Below are 14,281 nucleotides of genomic sequence, written 5' to 3'. Positions count from 1 at the left end.
CCTGCGGGGTGTGTGCGCTGCTTGATTCATCAATAGCTGTGAATGAGACGTGTGAATGTTTGATAGATGGGCCGAGGCAGAAATGGACGGCGAGATAATTATTATGAGCTGGACTGGACCAGGATGACCTGAGGACACAGGGCCCATACCCAGGCTGACATCGGAAATATTTTTAACAGGAAGTAGCAGGGCCTCAGCATCGTTGTTTGACATACAGGGATTCTCGTTTAGAGTTTAGGATGCAGGGTAGATTTTAAAACCTTCTGTGATTCTTTTTCACTTCGTTTTTGGGTTCATTCTCGATTCTTTGGTTAGGGTTGGGGTTTGGCGTTAGATCTGTAACTCAACATATGTTAAAAGACAAATTTGTTCCATCTGCGAGAACTTCTCCAACATGTCTTTGGTTGACTATGACGATAACCCTTTGCTATTGGAGAAAATTTGCTCAGATGGTCTCATAAACCATAAAAATACATTTAATACATTTTCCTTCATTTGTCTGAAATTGGGTCACCCTTCTACCCAACAATGTTTTCCAGTTATTTCTGGGTAATCCCACGCTTGACAAGATATGTAATCTCTATGGAGAGTACTCCGGGGTCTCTTCCCAGTTGGATGCACCCCAAAAAACTCCAAGGGGGCGGGCATCCAGGACCGTTATGATCTAAAGCACCTCATCGGGCTCTTTATCAACACAAAGGAGCAGCGAGTCCTCATCTTACATCTGAAGATAAACCCTTTATAACTTTTCCAGCTTCACACTTTGCACACTTTGATCTGGTAGGCTGTTCTGTTAGACAGACCCGTGCTGCCGGTTGTGGTGCTCATGGTGTCATTTATGTTACAAGCATAGCAAGGCCTGCCGAAGTGCCTCTGAGCATGAAACAAACCCACCTGTCTGCTGCTGTGAGGTCTGCTGGCTGAAATCAGACAGATGCAGGAAGCTGCTACCTGAGCCACCTGACCTGTCACCACACACACACACACACACACACACACACACACACACACACACACACACACACACACACACACACACACACACACGCACACACACACACACACACACACACACACACACACACAGAGTTGTGGTTAAAGAGAAGCAATCTGGCTAAGAGCAGCACTCCGGCTTGGTGATCAGTTACTAAGAGCCTCAGGCATTATTCAGCACACACTGAGCAATCAACCTTCCGTGGACACTGTGACGCCACACAGGCTGTGTGTGTGTGCGAGTGTGTAAGTGTGTGTGTTTAATGAGTTAACTAAAGAATAAAGGATGAGAGAATGGAAGCAACTGGGAACATCTGGGTGACAGGGAGGGTTAATGGCTCCTAACAACCTTGAAGATCTTCACACATGCATGGTCTCCAGAGGATAAATTGTAAAAGTGGATTAAAACTTATTTATGTCGAAGTACCTGAAATATTAATGAGCTTTCCCTGAGACTCAGCTGGATTTGTGCCATGCTCTGTCTTTGTTAGCTTTAGAGGTCAGTGCAGACAGCAGCGAAGACGCAGATTTAGCCTCTGGGGAGAAACCCTGGTGTTTCGGTGCTTACTGGCGAAGTCAGCAAATATCCATCAGTGCTAACTAATGAAGATCATTTTTGAAAAAAGAAAGCCTGAACAGTTGAACTTTTCTCAACGCTCACACCGCACCCACAGTTCAGTTCAGCAAACCGTGACGTCAAAGAGAAGGAGAGGCGAGAGTCCTGATGCACGTTTGAACCTTGTCTTACAAACTGAATTTCTAAACTCAGCGTCTCTCCCTCGCTGTCTTTCTCTGTGTCTCCAGCTGTTGAACCTCTTCCTGGCTCTGCTCCTCAGCAGTTTCAGCTCTGACAACCTCTCGGCTCCAGACGACGACGGGGAGATGAACAACCTGCATATCGCTATTCACAGGATCACCCGGGGCCTGGCCTGGTGCCGCAGACAGGTACCCGTCTGTGCGTCACTTTGTAAACTACCACAGAGCTCGTTCTGTCTCACACTGTGTTTTCCTTCATGTTGTCTGTGGTTCAGGTGGTGGATTTTTTTAATGGGAACCTGAAGCGTCGTCGTCAGAAGCGAAAGGAGGCCAAAGCCATGATGAAGCTGAAACGCCTCAGTACCATCCACACGGAGGCCAACGGTGCTGTCATAGGTGACATACCTCAGAGATTATTTCTGTCGCACACTAACACAGATCGGATGTACTCGTCCTCTCGTGTTACCTTTGTTAGAATTCACAATGACCTCCTCATCTGGCTAATTTCCACCTTTCAGTAACCAGCCTTGGACTGCTGTCATGTAGCTGCGGCTGTTTCTCAGTTTAATGCATGTAAGGCACTGTGACATCTGAGATTTAAGAGTAAAAATATCTGGTATTTATAAGCTGCCGATCCATAAAAGATATAAACACATTAATTTGCCATTTGATGGTTGTGTGCCAAGCATCTTCTTGGGTGAGAGCCACTCAAAGCCGACCAGCTTTGTTTCCAGGAAGTTCCTGCCCTCAGCCAAGAAGCAGTCACACATAAACAGCAATCAGCCGTGTGAAGCAGTTAAACAACAAACATCTTTTCAAAAAGTCTTTGTACATAATTAACAAATGAGATTAAGCTGCTAAATCAATTTCTTTAAATAAGATTTTCATCAAAGGTCACCGTCAACTATTATTGACAGGTGTGTCTCTTAAAATTAAACCAAAAACATGAAACTTCCAGGTCTGATGGCAAAAGTGAATGTTTTTAATGAGCTGAAGAGAAGTTTCCATGAAGTAGTTTAGTTCCCTCCCAAATAAATCAGTCTGTTAGAGGAGCAGCAGAAGTCTGATTGTGCAGAAGTCTCTTAAAAAAATGGCCACAGACCCCAGGAAGGACTTTCCTGATGTGGATATGGTCTCAGTCACTACGCTGAAGTCTTATCTGGTAAAATATGATGGGATTTTTAGTAAATTAAGCTTCCATGCATGTGGCATTCATGCAGTTCCATCTTTGAAATGCATTTAAGACTTAACTTGATCTATTTAAAGCAGCGGTCCCCAACCTTGTTTGTGCCATGGACCGGTTTATGCCCGACAATACTTTCACAGACCGGCCTTTAAGGTGTGCCGGATAAATCCGACAAAATAAAACCAGTACCGGTACCAAAAAAATGAAGATTTATTCATAACACACGTGAAAAGACCCAGTGAAACTGAGATAACGATAAAAACGTTAAAAGCCCTGATAACCATGAATTTCACACCCGAGACTCAACTCTCGCGGCCCGGTACTAAACGACCGGTACTGGTTTGTGGCCCGGGGGTTGGGGATGGCTCCGACAGTCTCGGTCGTTGTGTCCTTGGGCAAGTAACTTGGTGGAAGCAGACCCTCTAATATGTAGACATGAAGTTCATTTTATTGAACTTCTTAGAGAGATCTTCTAAGTCTTAGACTGTTACGCGGCCCCGCTGTCTGACCATCTACGGCCTTGAGTTTGGATTTTCTAAACTGTTTAGAAATCAACTTTCATAAAAAATCAAATAAAACAAATCCTGCAGAAAGGTAGGGATAAAAATATTTCCATTAGTTCATCCATCCATCTTTTTCTTCATCCCAGGGCGTCACGTGGAGAAGTACGTGGTGCCGGAGGATGACAGCTACATGACGAATCCCAACCTGACCATCAGCGTCCCCATCGCCCCCGGAGAGTCGGACGTAGAGTTCCCAGAGGAGGAAGAGGATGGGGAGGGAGAGGAGGAACAGACTGAGGGTTCTGAGGAAGAAGAGGAGGAGGAGAGGGAGGAGGTAGGGAGGAGAACTGACTCTGTGCTGAGCCAACTGAGGTTTTCTGGTTCACACACACACACACACACACACACACACACACACACACACACACACACACACACACCTGTGTGTGACGTAAGAAGCTCAGGTGTGAGGATGAGTCAGCTGCTGTTCCCCCCCGAGGTTACCTTCTAACAACTGGCTGTCTGTCGGCTGGTCTGTCTTCAGGTCAGTTCATTAACCCTTACAGGTGCACCGCCATCTGCCACTCAACACTTACAGCTCATCTTAAAAAGCCAGACTTACATACTTAAGTAAATGCACAACAACATATATTTAACTAATATTCTTTTCCATGCATTTCATTGTTTTTTTTATCCGAAGGATGCTGATTCAGCTGAATTTGACCCATCTGTGCTGTAACAAGCTTCAGCTGGTTTTTAACCGGTGCTCGTGGAAATGATGTTGTGTTACTGTAACTGTTTCACTGGTGCCAAGTCTGTAAATTTACAGTTTTCTAATGTCCAGCAGGGGGCGACTTCTGTGCTTAGAAAATGAAGTCTTGCTGTGTAAAAGTTAGTGGTAAAAACACACAAATTCTGACTTCAGTGAACATGTTTATGGTTTAAAGATTTATTCAACACATCACGATATTTATCTTGTATGTCATGGTCCCCGATTATGCTGGGCTTACACTGTGCGATTTTTTCAGTCGCGCGATTCAGCTCCTACTCAAACTGTACGATTTACTCGCAGGGGTTAGAAGTTCATAGGTCACGATGCAGGTCTCACACTATACGGCCCGATGCTCTGATGCGACCTGAGTGCTCACACTGTGCGTCCATAACATGAAGGTTATAACAGAAAATCTGTCGCTCGCGCTCTCTCTGTCTTTCACTCACACAGACACACCACCACCATCAACTTTGCTAAATTGCTAATGGAAAACATTGATCAGGCAGCTGTGATTGAGCAGCAATGTAGATCCAACTATTTTCACGGTTGTTGTGGTCGTGATAATTTTGTGAGGCCACATCGAAAAGGCTCGGATGAGCTTTCCAAAGTTCTACAAGTTGTTCCTCCATCGCTTGTGTCCAGATCACACGCTGCACTGCCGTGCTACGCCGTCTTTTTCGCTGACATTTGTGTTTGCGCGTGCGCAGTGTGGCAAACTGCGGTGACACCCTCACGACCAAGCGATTGATGATCGGGAGCTGGTCGTGAGGTGTCAATCGCATCTCGTTACCCCACGTATACTACACGATGCACGATGCACGATGAAGGCCAAAATCGGGCCGATCGCCAAAACGGTCGCACGACTCAAAAATCGGCTCAAAATGGGCCAAAAATCGCACAGTGTAAGCCCAGCATTAGGGTCAGAAAGGAGCGTAAAGCAGGGAATGATTTACAGTGCGATGTACAAGTTGCGTACGGACAGCAACTTGTACATCTTTTGAGCCATCCCAAGATATTTATCATACTAAAATGATTTTTTTTAAAACATCAAGAGGCAAACAGCAAGAACTGCTCACCTAGCGCACCAAACTGGGACTTCAGGAAACAGTGGTCATCTTTTATTTACAGTTTATGGCTCAGACCCCTCCTACTGGGAAGAATGTGTAACTGCAAATATGACTACAAGTAATATAATAACAACAGTCGCTTAAAACACCTGTGCTGATTAAAGTTAAGTAGACAAAGCCACACACAAAAGTATGAGTTATCCTTTCTTTCTCCTTATGAAGTGAAACATTTGTACTTTGTGCAAAACTTTACCTTTTCCCGTCTTTCAGGTAGAGCGCTGCACAAAAGCCTGGCGTAACATCCTGAGTCACGTGAAACGATTATTAGAAGAAATATTCACAGTTACTTAAAAGTATTCCATTATAAGTTACACAGAAAAAAGCAGAAGCACTGACCAGGCAGCAGATTTATTGGATTATTAAAACTTAAAGTGCTAAAGTGTTTCCAGAGGAAATGTGAATTTACTTGATGAAACACTAATAAAAAGGTTGTAAGCTTTGATCAGTGCTGCTGCCTCCAGTCAATAACGTGCGTAATGATTGATCTGAGCATGTGCAGACCATTTTTACCACGGCTCATGTGCTGCTTTCATGTGTTGTTTTCATCTTCTAATTATCCCGTGCAGGCTCGATGTCACTTTTCAGCTCGACTAATCTGTGCAGCGCGTCTGCGGCGGCTCAGCTGCTGGCAGCACGCTCAGCCCAGCAGCTGCCATCTCATCGTTTCTGCTGAGTAAAGCCGAGCGTCCTCCCAGTACGTTAGCATGCAGTGAAGACTTTACTGCTATTAGTTATAGGCAGTTTAATAAAAACGTGGCTGCAGTCCAAGAGCACTTTGGACGGCACATAAATCCCAGCTGACCTGGAACTCTCTGAGATTCCCAGTGAGGGCTGAAGCTCACGAGTCCCTATTGTTGAGTCACAACAGCTCAGAGCTTCAAATGCTCTAATAATCGAAATAAGTCAGGCAGGTGCGGCGCTGTTGGCTTATTAGGATTATTACTTTGAGCTCAGCTGTCCTTCAGCTTTACTCTGATGAACCGTATGCTCAGTACTGCATGTTACTCCCGTTTGTGTAAGTCATTACATTTGACTCTTCACCAGAGATGGGCAGTAACGCGTTACTTGTAACGCCTTACTGTAATCTGATTACTTTTTTCAAGTAACAAGTAAAGTAAGGGATTACTATTGCAAAAACGGTAATTAGATTACCGTTACTTTCCCGTAGGAACGCTGCGTTACTGCGTTACTAAAACCGTGATTTTTTTGCAAGAATGTCTCATGACAGTGACGTAAGCGAGTGCGCCGTTGGTGACAACAGCTGTGTGCAGATCAACAGTGGATCACATATCGAGTGCAGGAGAGAGTATGAGCGTGCAGCGTTTAAAGCGTGGAAGTACTGACCTTACTTTGAGTTTGATTCCATAAAAAGTGACAAAAACATTAGTGTCCGCTGTGCGTGGGAAGAAAAATTCTTTTTACAGAGAAAAAAACCCTAAACTTCCAAGCAAGCACCGAGTAGCTACGACGTAATGGGAAACTCACAGAGAAACTCGCGGATTCTTCCAGTGACCGCGGCACACCTGCACCAGGGTAAACCTCCGCCTACCCCACTCCTGCTTTACAGGTGAAAATAGAGCAACAGGACCGCTGAGTCTTTGACTTTATTTATTTTCTGCTGTGTTTTACTTGCATCTATTTGAAAGACTGAGTGTAAACACACAAAATATTTTATTTTATGTGCTGGAATGTGCAGAAAATAGCTTTAAATATTAAACAAATTTCTTCCGGTCAGAGAATGTTGCATATAATTAAATTTTTGCTTGATGCATAAAGTTAAAAGATTAAAACTAATAAAACAAGTTTTAAAAAGAGACTTTTCCATTTGATTACATTTTGTATGATGGATTATGCAGAAAAAGTAGAATTGGGCTGAAAGATCTATCGCTTTATCACCTACTCAGGTTGTAAATCGTGTTTTTAAAAAGTAACTAACTAACTAAGTAATTAATTACTTTTGAAAATAAGTAATCAGTAAAGTAACGGGATTACTTTTTGGGGGAAGTAATCAGTAATTAGTTACTGATTACTTTTTTCAAGTAACTTGACCAACACTGCTCTTCACTGTTAAAGGTCAGGTTTAGGTTTGACTACTTTCAAGACGTTTTCCTAAAAAGCTATTACATCACAGCGTGACTGACGTTTGCACTGGAGCATTAATACGATGCAGGAGCATCAAAAACACAGGAAACTGTGTAAGGAAGCACTTTCTTAAAATCAGTTTCATTTCCACAAACTGTTTATCTGCAACTTCTAGCAAACTTTAGCAAGATTTCTGCTCAATATCTGTAAGAATAACTTAAGATGTTCCACAATCTTTCTATTCGCTGCGTGCACGCACAACTACCTCGAGCTGGGATCGCTTTTTTAGGGTCCTTCCTCCAGGCTGGAAATGATGGTGATAGAAGGACATGGATGGGGAGGGAGGGGGTGAGAAGGAGAACAGGTGCACAACATGATTAAAGAGGAGAGGTGATGATGAACCGAGTCAGCACAGGTGTGTACACACACGCATAGACGCACACAGGCAAACACACATGACACAAATCTGTCATTTCATGTTAGATACAAAGAGAAGAGAGAGGAAACGACGAAACATCTCCTCTTCCCTCTTCTTCCTCTCCTCCTTCCTCGGTACACATACACACACACTAAGAAATTTTAGTTTTATGAGTTTTGTTCCTAAAGGAGATATTACACTGTTTGAAAAATGTGACACAGAGTCGTACAAAGAACTTACAAACACACACAGACACACACGGTGTCTGCGGCTCAGTCGGACTTTTTGTCCTATGAATAGATGAAGTGAGGCAGGACACACACACACACACACACAGAGGCACGCAGAGTCTGAATAACACCCTTTTAGCACAAACACATCACACACGCAGCACAGCAGAGTGAGAAAAATGCTGGACCATAATGCACTGCCGGAGGCCTCCAATTCTGTCTGAGGGACCCTCTTACTTTGAGTGTGTGTGTGTGTGTGTGTGTGTGTGTGTGTGTGTGTGTGTGTGTGTGTGTGTGTGTGTGTGTGTTTCGTCTCAGTCCATCCATTTCAAAGATAATTTTCATAGAAAGAAAAAGGAAGACTGTGTGTTTGTACCGTTTAGTAGTTCGAGATCTCCACATTAACCATTTACTTTCACATCAAGCGCATGTAATCACAGGTTGCTTTATTAAAAATCCATAGCTCAGTTCTCTTCACAACATCGGTCTTTTCAAGCTGCCTCATATTGAAAAATAAAGGCCGTGCAGTATTAGAGAGAGAACCTCAACAATCACACGAACTTTGAGCAGCACTTGGCAACAGGGGGAAGGAAAAAAACCCTTTTGACAGGAAGAAATCTCCAATAGAACCGGCCTCAGGGAGGGGCGGCCATTGGTAGCCATGGCTGTAGCTCAGGGTGTTAACATAACACAAGCATGAAAAACAGGTGAGAGTCACTGACTTGTTTACAAGCTCTGAACACGCCTACAAACAGCCGAGTACCAGATCTCCTCTGCTCTGCTCTAGCTTTACAGGATTTCTGTATCCACTGCGTGGTGCAGTAGACATTTAGCCGCGAGGTGAAACATGCAAATACAGCGAGAGCTGCGGCACATGTACACACAGATACACACTGTGACCTAATGTGAAAGGGCAGCATAAATAGAACAAAGCTCAGGAACATATTTTCCCCCTAAATCAGCTGCTGTTGAGCCAGAGAGGGGGATGGGGGTGGTGGTGTAAATACATGTATATGTTTGTGAGGACGGGTCTGGGTGAGGGTCCGATCACCATCTGCTGGAGGTTCAGAGGAGCCGTCCAAGCGTCCGAATCTGGTTTTAGAGCAGAATCATTTGGAGGTTAGCGTCGTCCTCACAGAGATGGATACGCTAACGCTGTTTGAGACGGGAGGCTGGATTGGAGGGCGGGACAACAGAAAGAGAGGGACTCAGAGCATCGCTGCTTTCAGAACTCCTTAGCATCAAGCTTTGTTTCCTGTGTGTGTGTGTGTGTGTGTGCGTGCGTGTGTGTGTGATGCAAGAGGGCTGTTTTCTCTCTCTGCCACTGCTGTAACATCTCATTCCCTTTATTCCTTTTTCTTAATTCACTTGGACATTCAGCAGAAAAGAGAAGAACAGGCACGCACTGATGCATCGTTCCTCGTCTTCCTCCCGTTACCTGTTACTCTGCTTGTCTCATTTCCCCTCAGATCGCCTGAAATCCTCCCAGCTGAATGCGAGCGTTTGTAAACTGAACAGTGCTGACTTACCGTCAGCGAGCTACGACGTGTTTCCTGACGTGACCAACCCTCTTCCCGAACCCCCTGAAATATTTAACAATTACGAGAGACAGAGAAGGAAACAAACACTCTCCAGCTGTGAGGTTTCCATTGTTCTGAGTTTAACAAGCTCGTTGGTTCGTCCACTCTGGTTGTGGGGAGGGATCACCACCATTATAAAATGACCCTGTTTTTTCCAGCATCTCTGTTTTAGAAAGTTTCTTTTTGGGGTTTAATTTGGGGATGGCCGTAGCTCAGCACTTCCTGTAGCACTGTTGTCTTATAATGAACGCGCATCCACACAGGAAGTCCGTTCACCATGCATCCTCAGCAGACATTCTGGGCCCAGGCAACCCTTAAATGTATTTGTCACCCTCTCATAAGTCAATCAACGGCATCCTTCGTTCTCATTGGTTGTCACTTCTGTCGCTTGCCTCGAATCTGGGATAACTTGAGAAAATGTGGGTTGCATTGCCAGTCACTAAATGCTTGTGCTCACACTCTGGACAGCTCCTTTCTGAATGCTGGTATTAGCTGGTTTCCTTTTGTTTAGAAGAACTTTGGCTAAGATGACCACATAAGTGAAATCATTTCTCTTTGACATCATAAAGATCTCAGAGTAGAAAAAAAATGTAGTAGCCAGTCATTTAGAGCAGTCTGAGGTCTGAGCTTTTGACTGGCAGGGCTCAGACGTAGACTGAGATTGAACTCATTTGAACTGTAACAAGACTTATTTAGCTGGTTTTTCGTGTTGCCAGAGAAACGCTTTGTTTTTGAAAAAGTATTAAAGACATTTCTTTATTGCAACATTTAGTTTGCAACAGATCCATGAGCCAGTCACAGCAGCAGCTTCCCCCTGCCAGGACAGCTCCTCCTGTGAGGCAGAGCTGAGGCAATGCTGGAAGCACTTTATTAGATTAGATGAGTATTGATCTATTCTGCTTGTTTTTAGCTGCAATTTTTTATTCTTGGATCTACTTGGAGTAACTTTGCATGATTTAGCTTTTTTAACTCATCCTGGACCCAAGTGCAACCCCTCAGCTCGTCCCCTGTCTGAAAAATAACATTTTACATCCTTTCCCTTTAAGGCTGCCCCACCTTTGGGCCAACTTCCTTCTGATTGGGTGAAAGTTAGGTCTGACATGTTAGGGATCTAGCAGGCAGCAGCATCTCTCTCTCTCTGTGAAGAAACCTTGGAAAGAGTCAGCGTGACAGCTGATATACATCCACTCGACCGCAGCGATGTGTGACTACAATCAGCACAGGGACGTGGATGCTAACCTGCTAATGTTAGCTGCACTCAGCGGCCAATCTGGCGCCTGAGAGTGTGCACACTTCACAAATACAGTTTATGATGCACAGTCTTTGTACAGGTGGTGTTTAACCTGCCCGTTTAATCTGTGCTCGGCTGTTCTGATATTTTTATGCTTTATAATCGAAGAAGCTGGTGTCCTGCAGCATCCCCAATCACCTGCATGCTCAGAATTTATCTGCAGATGAGCGGAGGCAGCGGCGATGTGACGTTGTTCAGCGTCATCACCAGCGTCTCAGACAAAGCCACACACACTGGGGGTTTGACCATGAGTAATAGACATGGCTGCTGTGTTTTTGTTAAATACGTAATATTTTGACATCTAAATAATTCATGCCGGTGTTGTTTTTGGCAAGCCTTCTTGCTGGCTCAGCAACATGAATGAACAATGATTTTTTATTATGTCAGACAATGCGTGTTGGCCAGCTCGTGACCTAGTTACGCAGTTAAATAATGCACCAGCAAGAAGGTGTTGCTGAGATCTGAACATTAGTCAGCAGCTGGGGTCAGGTGTAGCTCCACGTCGCTCTCTCTGCGATGTGTAGTTAGGCTTAGATGAACATGAGCTGTCAGCGCCGACCGGACCAGTCTGTGGTTTAGTGTCGGGGTCAAGGGCGGGAATCCAGTGATAAGAAGTCATATTATTCCCCGTTTCACTGCAAAAAGAGAATGAATCTGTTTTACTTAATGCCCAGAATGGAAGTAGCGGTTCTTGATCTCTGTCTTTTACACTGTGTTTCATGTTTCATCAAAGCTGTGGACATCTACAAAACCTGCAGTTCTTCCAGTGTCCACTTGAGGCAGGCTCTAAGAATGAGTCAGTCCTGTCCAACTTTAGACTCTATAAAAACACTGTTCTGTACTTCTGTAACGTGTTCCCCAATGGTTCCAATCCCTGCTCAGCCATGACGTGGCATGTTGGCTCAACTTTGACTTGACTTTTATGATTCACACAATACATTTAAAGGAGAACAACTATCATAACCACGTTGTGTGTTCTGACTGTGATATTTAAGATAAAAGTCAGACAGATATGAACCTCGCTGAGAGCAGTAAAGTTAAGCCGGGGATGGAGACAGTGTGATCGGTGTAGCAGTTGCGTAGCAGTCTGTCACTCAGAGCTCGGGTTGCAGGTGGCTGATATCTGTTTGTTTTGCTTTAACACCGACCTCAATCCACAGCTAACACCTCCATATTAACACTGAGCCTGGGTTTACTTATAGAGATTCACAGACCACGTGACTTTTGTGCATTGCTTTGTGGGTACCCGTGGCAACAAAATCAAAACACTGCATCAAGCGCTAGTATTTCCAGCACCGGTTTTAATCCCTACTTGCATTTTATTTGCCCCAAAAACAGTGATGTACAAAACGACGGAGAACACGGCAGCTCCGTACAAAGACAGACTTGACGAAAAGGCAAAACAAAAAAAAGTACGACGAAAAAATCAAAGGAGTGAAAGGGTCAGACCCATATAAGCATACAGAGTGGAGTAAGGACGTTAGCCTGCTGCCCAGCTTTCATCACGCACATATTTACTATTATATGGTCCTAAGTGTGAGTGCATACACTCACAAAATGTTTAGTAACTTCAGATCCCTGCAACAAGCCCAGGTCCAGTTTACTTTGGTGATTTGGACTATTCCATTTCACAGCTGTTGTTACATTTTTGTCCTTTATCTCCTGTACAGGCCAACGCAATCTAATTGTTGTTTCAGGTTGTAGTGTTACACAACATTTCAGATCTAATAGAAATAAAATTTAATCGTAATTCATTCAGTTATTATCTTTGTTTATAACTGGCATTATTGTTTCATTCTATTATAGAATCTTATAAGAAAGAGGCAAAATTGTAAATGGTAAATGGCCTGCATTTGTATAGCGCTTTTCTAGTCCCTAAGGACCCCAAAGCGCTTCACACTACATTCACACACTGGCGATGGCAAGCTACATTGTAGCCACAGCTGCCCTGGGGCATGCAGCCAGGAGGCAGCCTGGGATCGAACCACCGACCTTCTGATTAGTGGCTGACCTGCTCTGCCACCTAAGCTACAGCCACCCCAAATTGTATTCAATGGTGCTTTATTAGCTGCTTCGATGAAAAACAAATCAACAATGCAAAAAAACATCCAACAACATTGCAAAACAACATACTGGAAAACAGTTAATCATCACTGGATTGCTTCAATACAACACTTGGACACATATATGCAGGACTTTTCGTGGCTGTTTTGATTTCGCTCTCTCTCTTAACCGATCAAATCTGGCTATGGTAGCAGCTTTAAACTCGGTCTGACCCAGGTTGATAGAGGGCGCCAGTCTGGATCACATTCCAGCATTTTGTAGGCTGGTTTTCCTACAAAACACAACAAACATTAGCCCGCAAAGCTATAGTGAACAAAGCAGCATAGCGCAACAAATTCAATTCAAATAAAGACTTATTTGTAACCTACATCAACAATTATGTTATGAAAAATTACGTAATAACTACAACAGCAGACTTACCTTTGTGGAAATGCTTGGAGCAGACTAACACGTGAGCTGGAGTGTTCTGAAACGTCATATTTGGTCTGCAATCCAGGCCATCCGTCGGCTCTTTGTTACTTCGGAAACGTGGCTCGAACAATTTCTCTTCAACGACGTAATCCGATAAAAACCGATCACTTTACCCGTCGGCTTCCTGTGGCTGTCATGCGACCGGCTATTGCAGTTAATAATACAACAGCTTCTTGCCATTCTTTGTGTTTCTTTTTATCGCTGTGTGACTGTTTTCATGTGAAAGCCTGCGTGCGCTAGTATCGCCTGCCACTCGTTCCCACAATCCTTTGCGGTTTTACCCCGGAATGACGTCACATTTTCAATCTCTATAGCACCCTCTCCCTCTGTGGGTCTTTCAGGGTGTGTCTCTGTCTTTACAGTCAAAGTGGCGTCTTTCATGTTCAGCTTTAGCAGAACAGTAGAGATTAGCTGCAGATTGTTCTGGCCCGTTTCTTGATGATTCAGAGTCAAGGTTAAAGTTTGGGACGGGCTGATGTAGGCACTCATGAGTCTTTCATGTTCATTAGTTTGACAGAAACGTGTTTTCTCCTGCTGTGTGGTGAGAAGCTCGCAGTCCACAGACTTCCACTCAGGAGACGAGGGTTTGACTTCCAAGTGGGGTTACCATTTTATGATTTTTAACTATTATTTATTATCACTTTCACTCACTCTTTAGCCGGCCTCGAATATCAATAATTGTATAGAGTCTGTTATGTAACCGAATAAAGGCCAAAATTCTTTATTTTAAATGTGCAGCTGCGACAGCTGATCAGTCGTAGTGAAGCTAACAAAGCCACCGCAGCCATTCATCTCCCTCTTGTTACGT

At 44.0% G+C, this 14,281-nt stretch overlaps 1 protein-coding gene across 2 annotated transcripts in view; it reads left to right on the top strand.

Annotated features, from left to right (window-relative positions):
* Positions 1-14,281, top strand: part of LOC309714133 (sodium channel protein type 3 subunit alpha-like) — a 279,618-nt gene that overhangs the window by 205,093 nt on the left and 60,244 nt on the right. For both annotated transcript variants that reach the window (XM_082546328.1, XM_082546327.1), the window contains exons 20-22: positions 1,798-1,938; positions 2,025-2,145; positions 3,585-3,772. In XM_082546328.1, coding sequence (XP_082402454.1) covers positions 1,798-1,938; positions 2,025-2,145; positions 3,585-3,772 — 450 coding nt within the window. The remainder of the gene's footprint in view (positions 1-1,797; positions 1,939-2,024; positions 2,146-3,584; positions 3,773-14,281) is intronic.

This window comes from Aulonocara stuartgranti (assembly GCF_965226115.1).
Source record: "Aulonocara stuartgranti genome assembly, chromosome: 9".
In the NCBI taxonomy this organism is placed as follows: domain Eukaryota; kingdom Metazoa; phylum Chordata; class Actinopteri; order Cichliformes; family Cichlidae; genus Aulonocara; species Aulonocara stuartgranti.
This window is presented reverse-complemented; position numbering and strand designations above follow the sequence as displayed.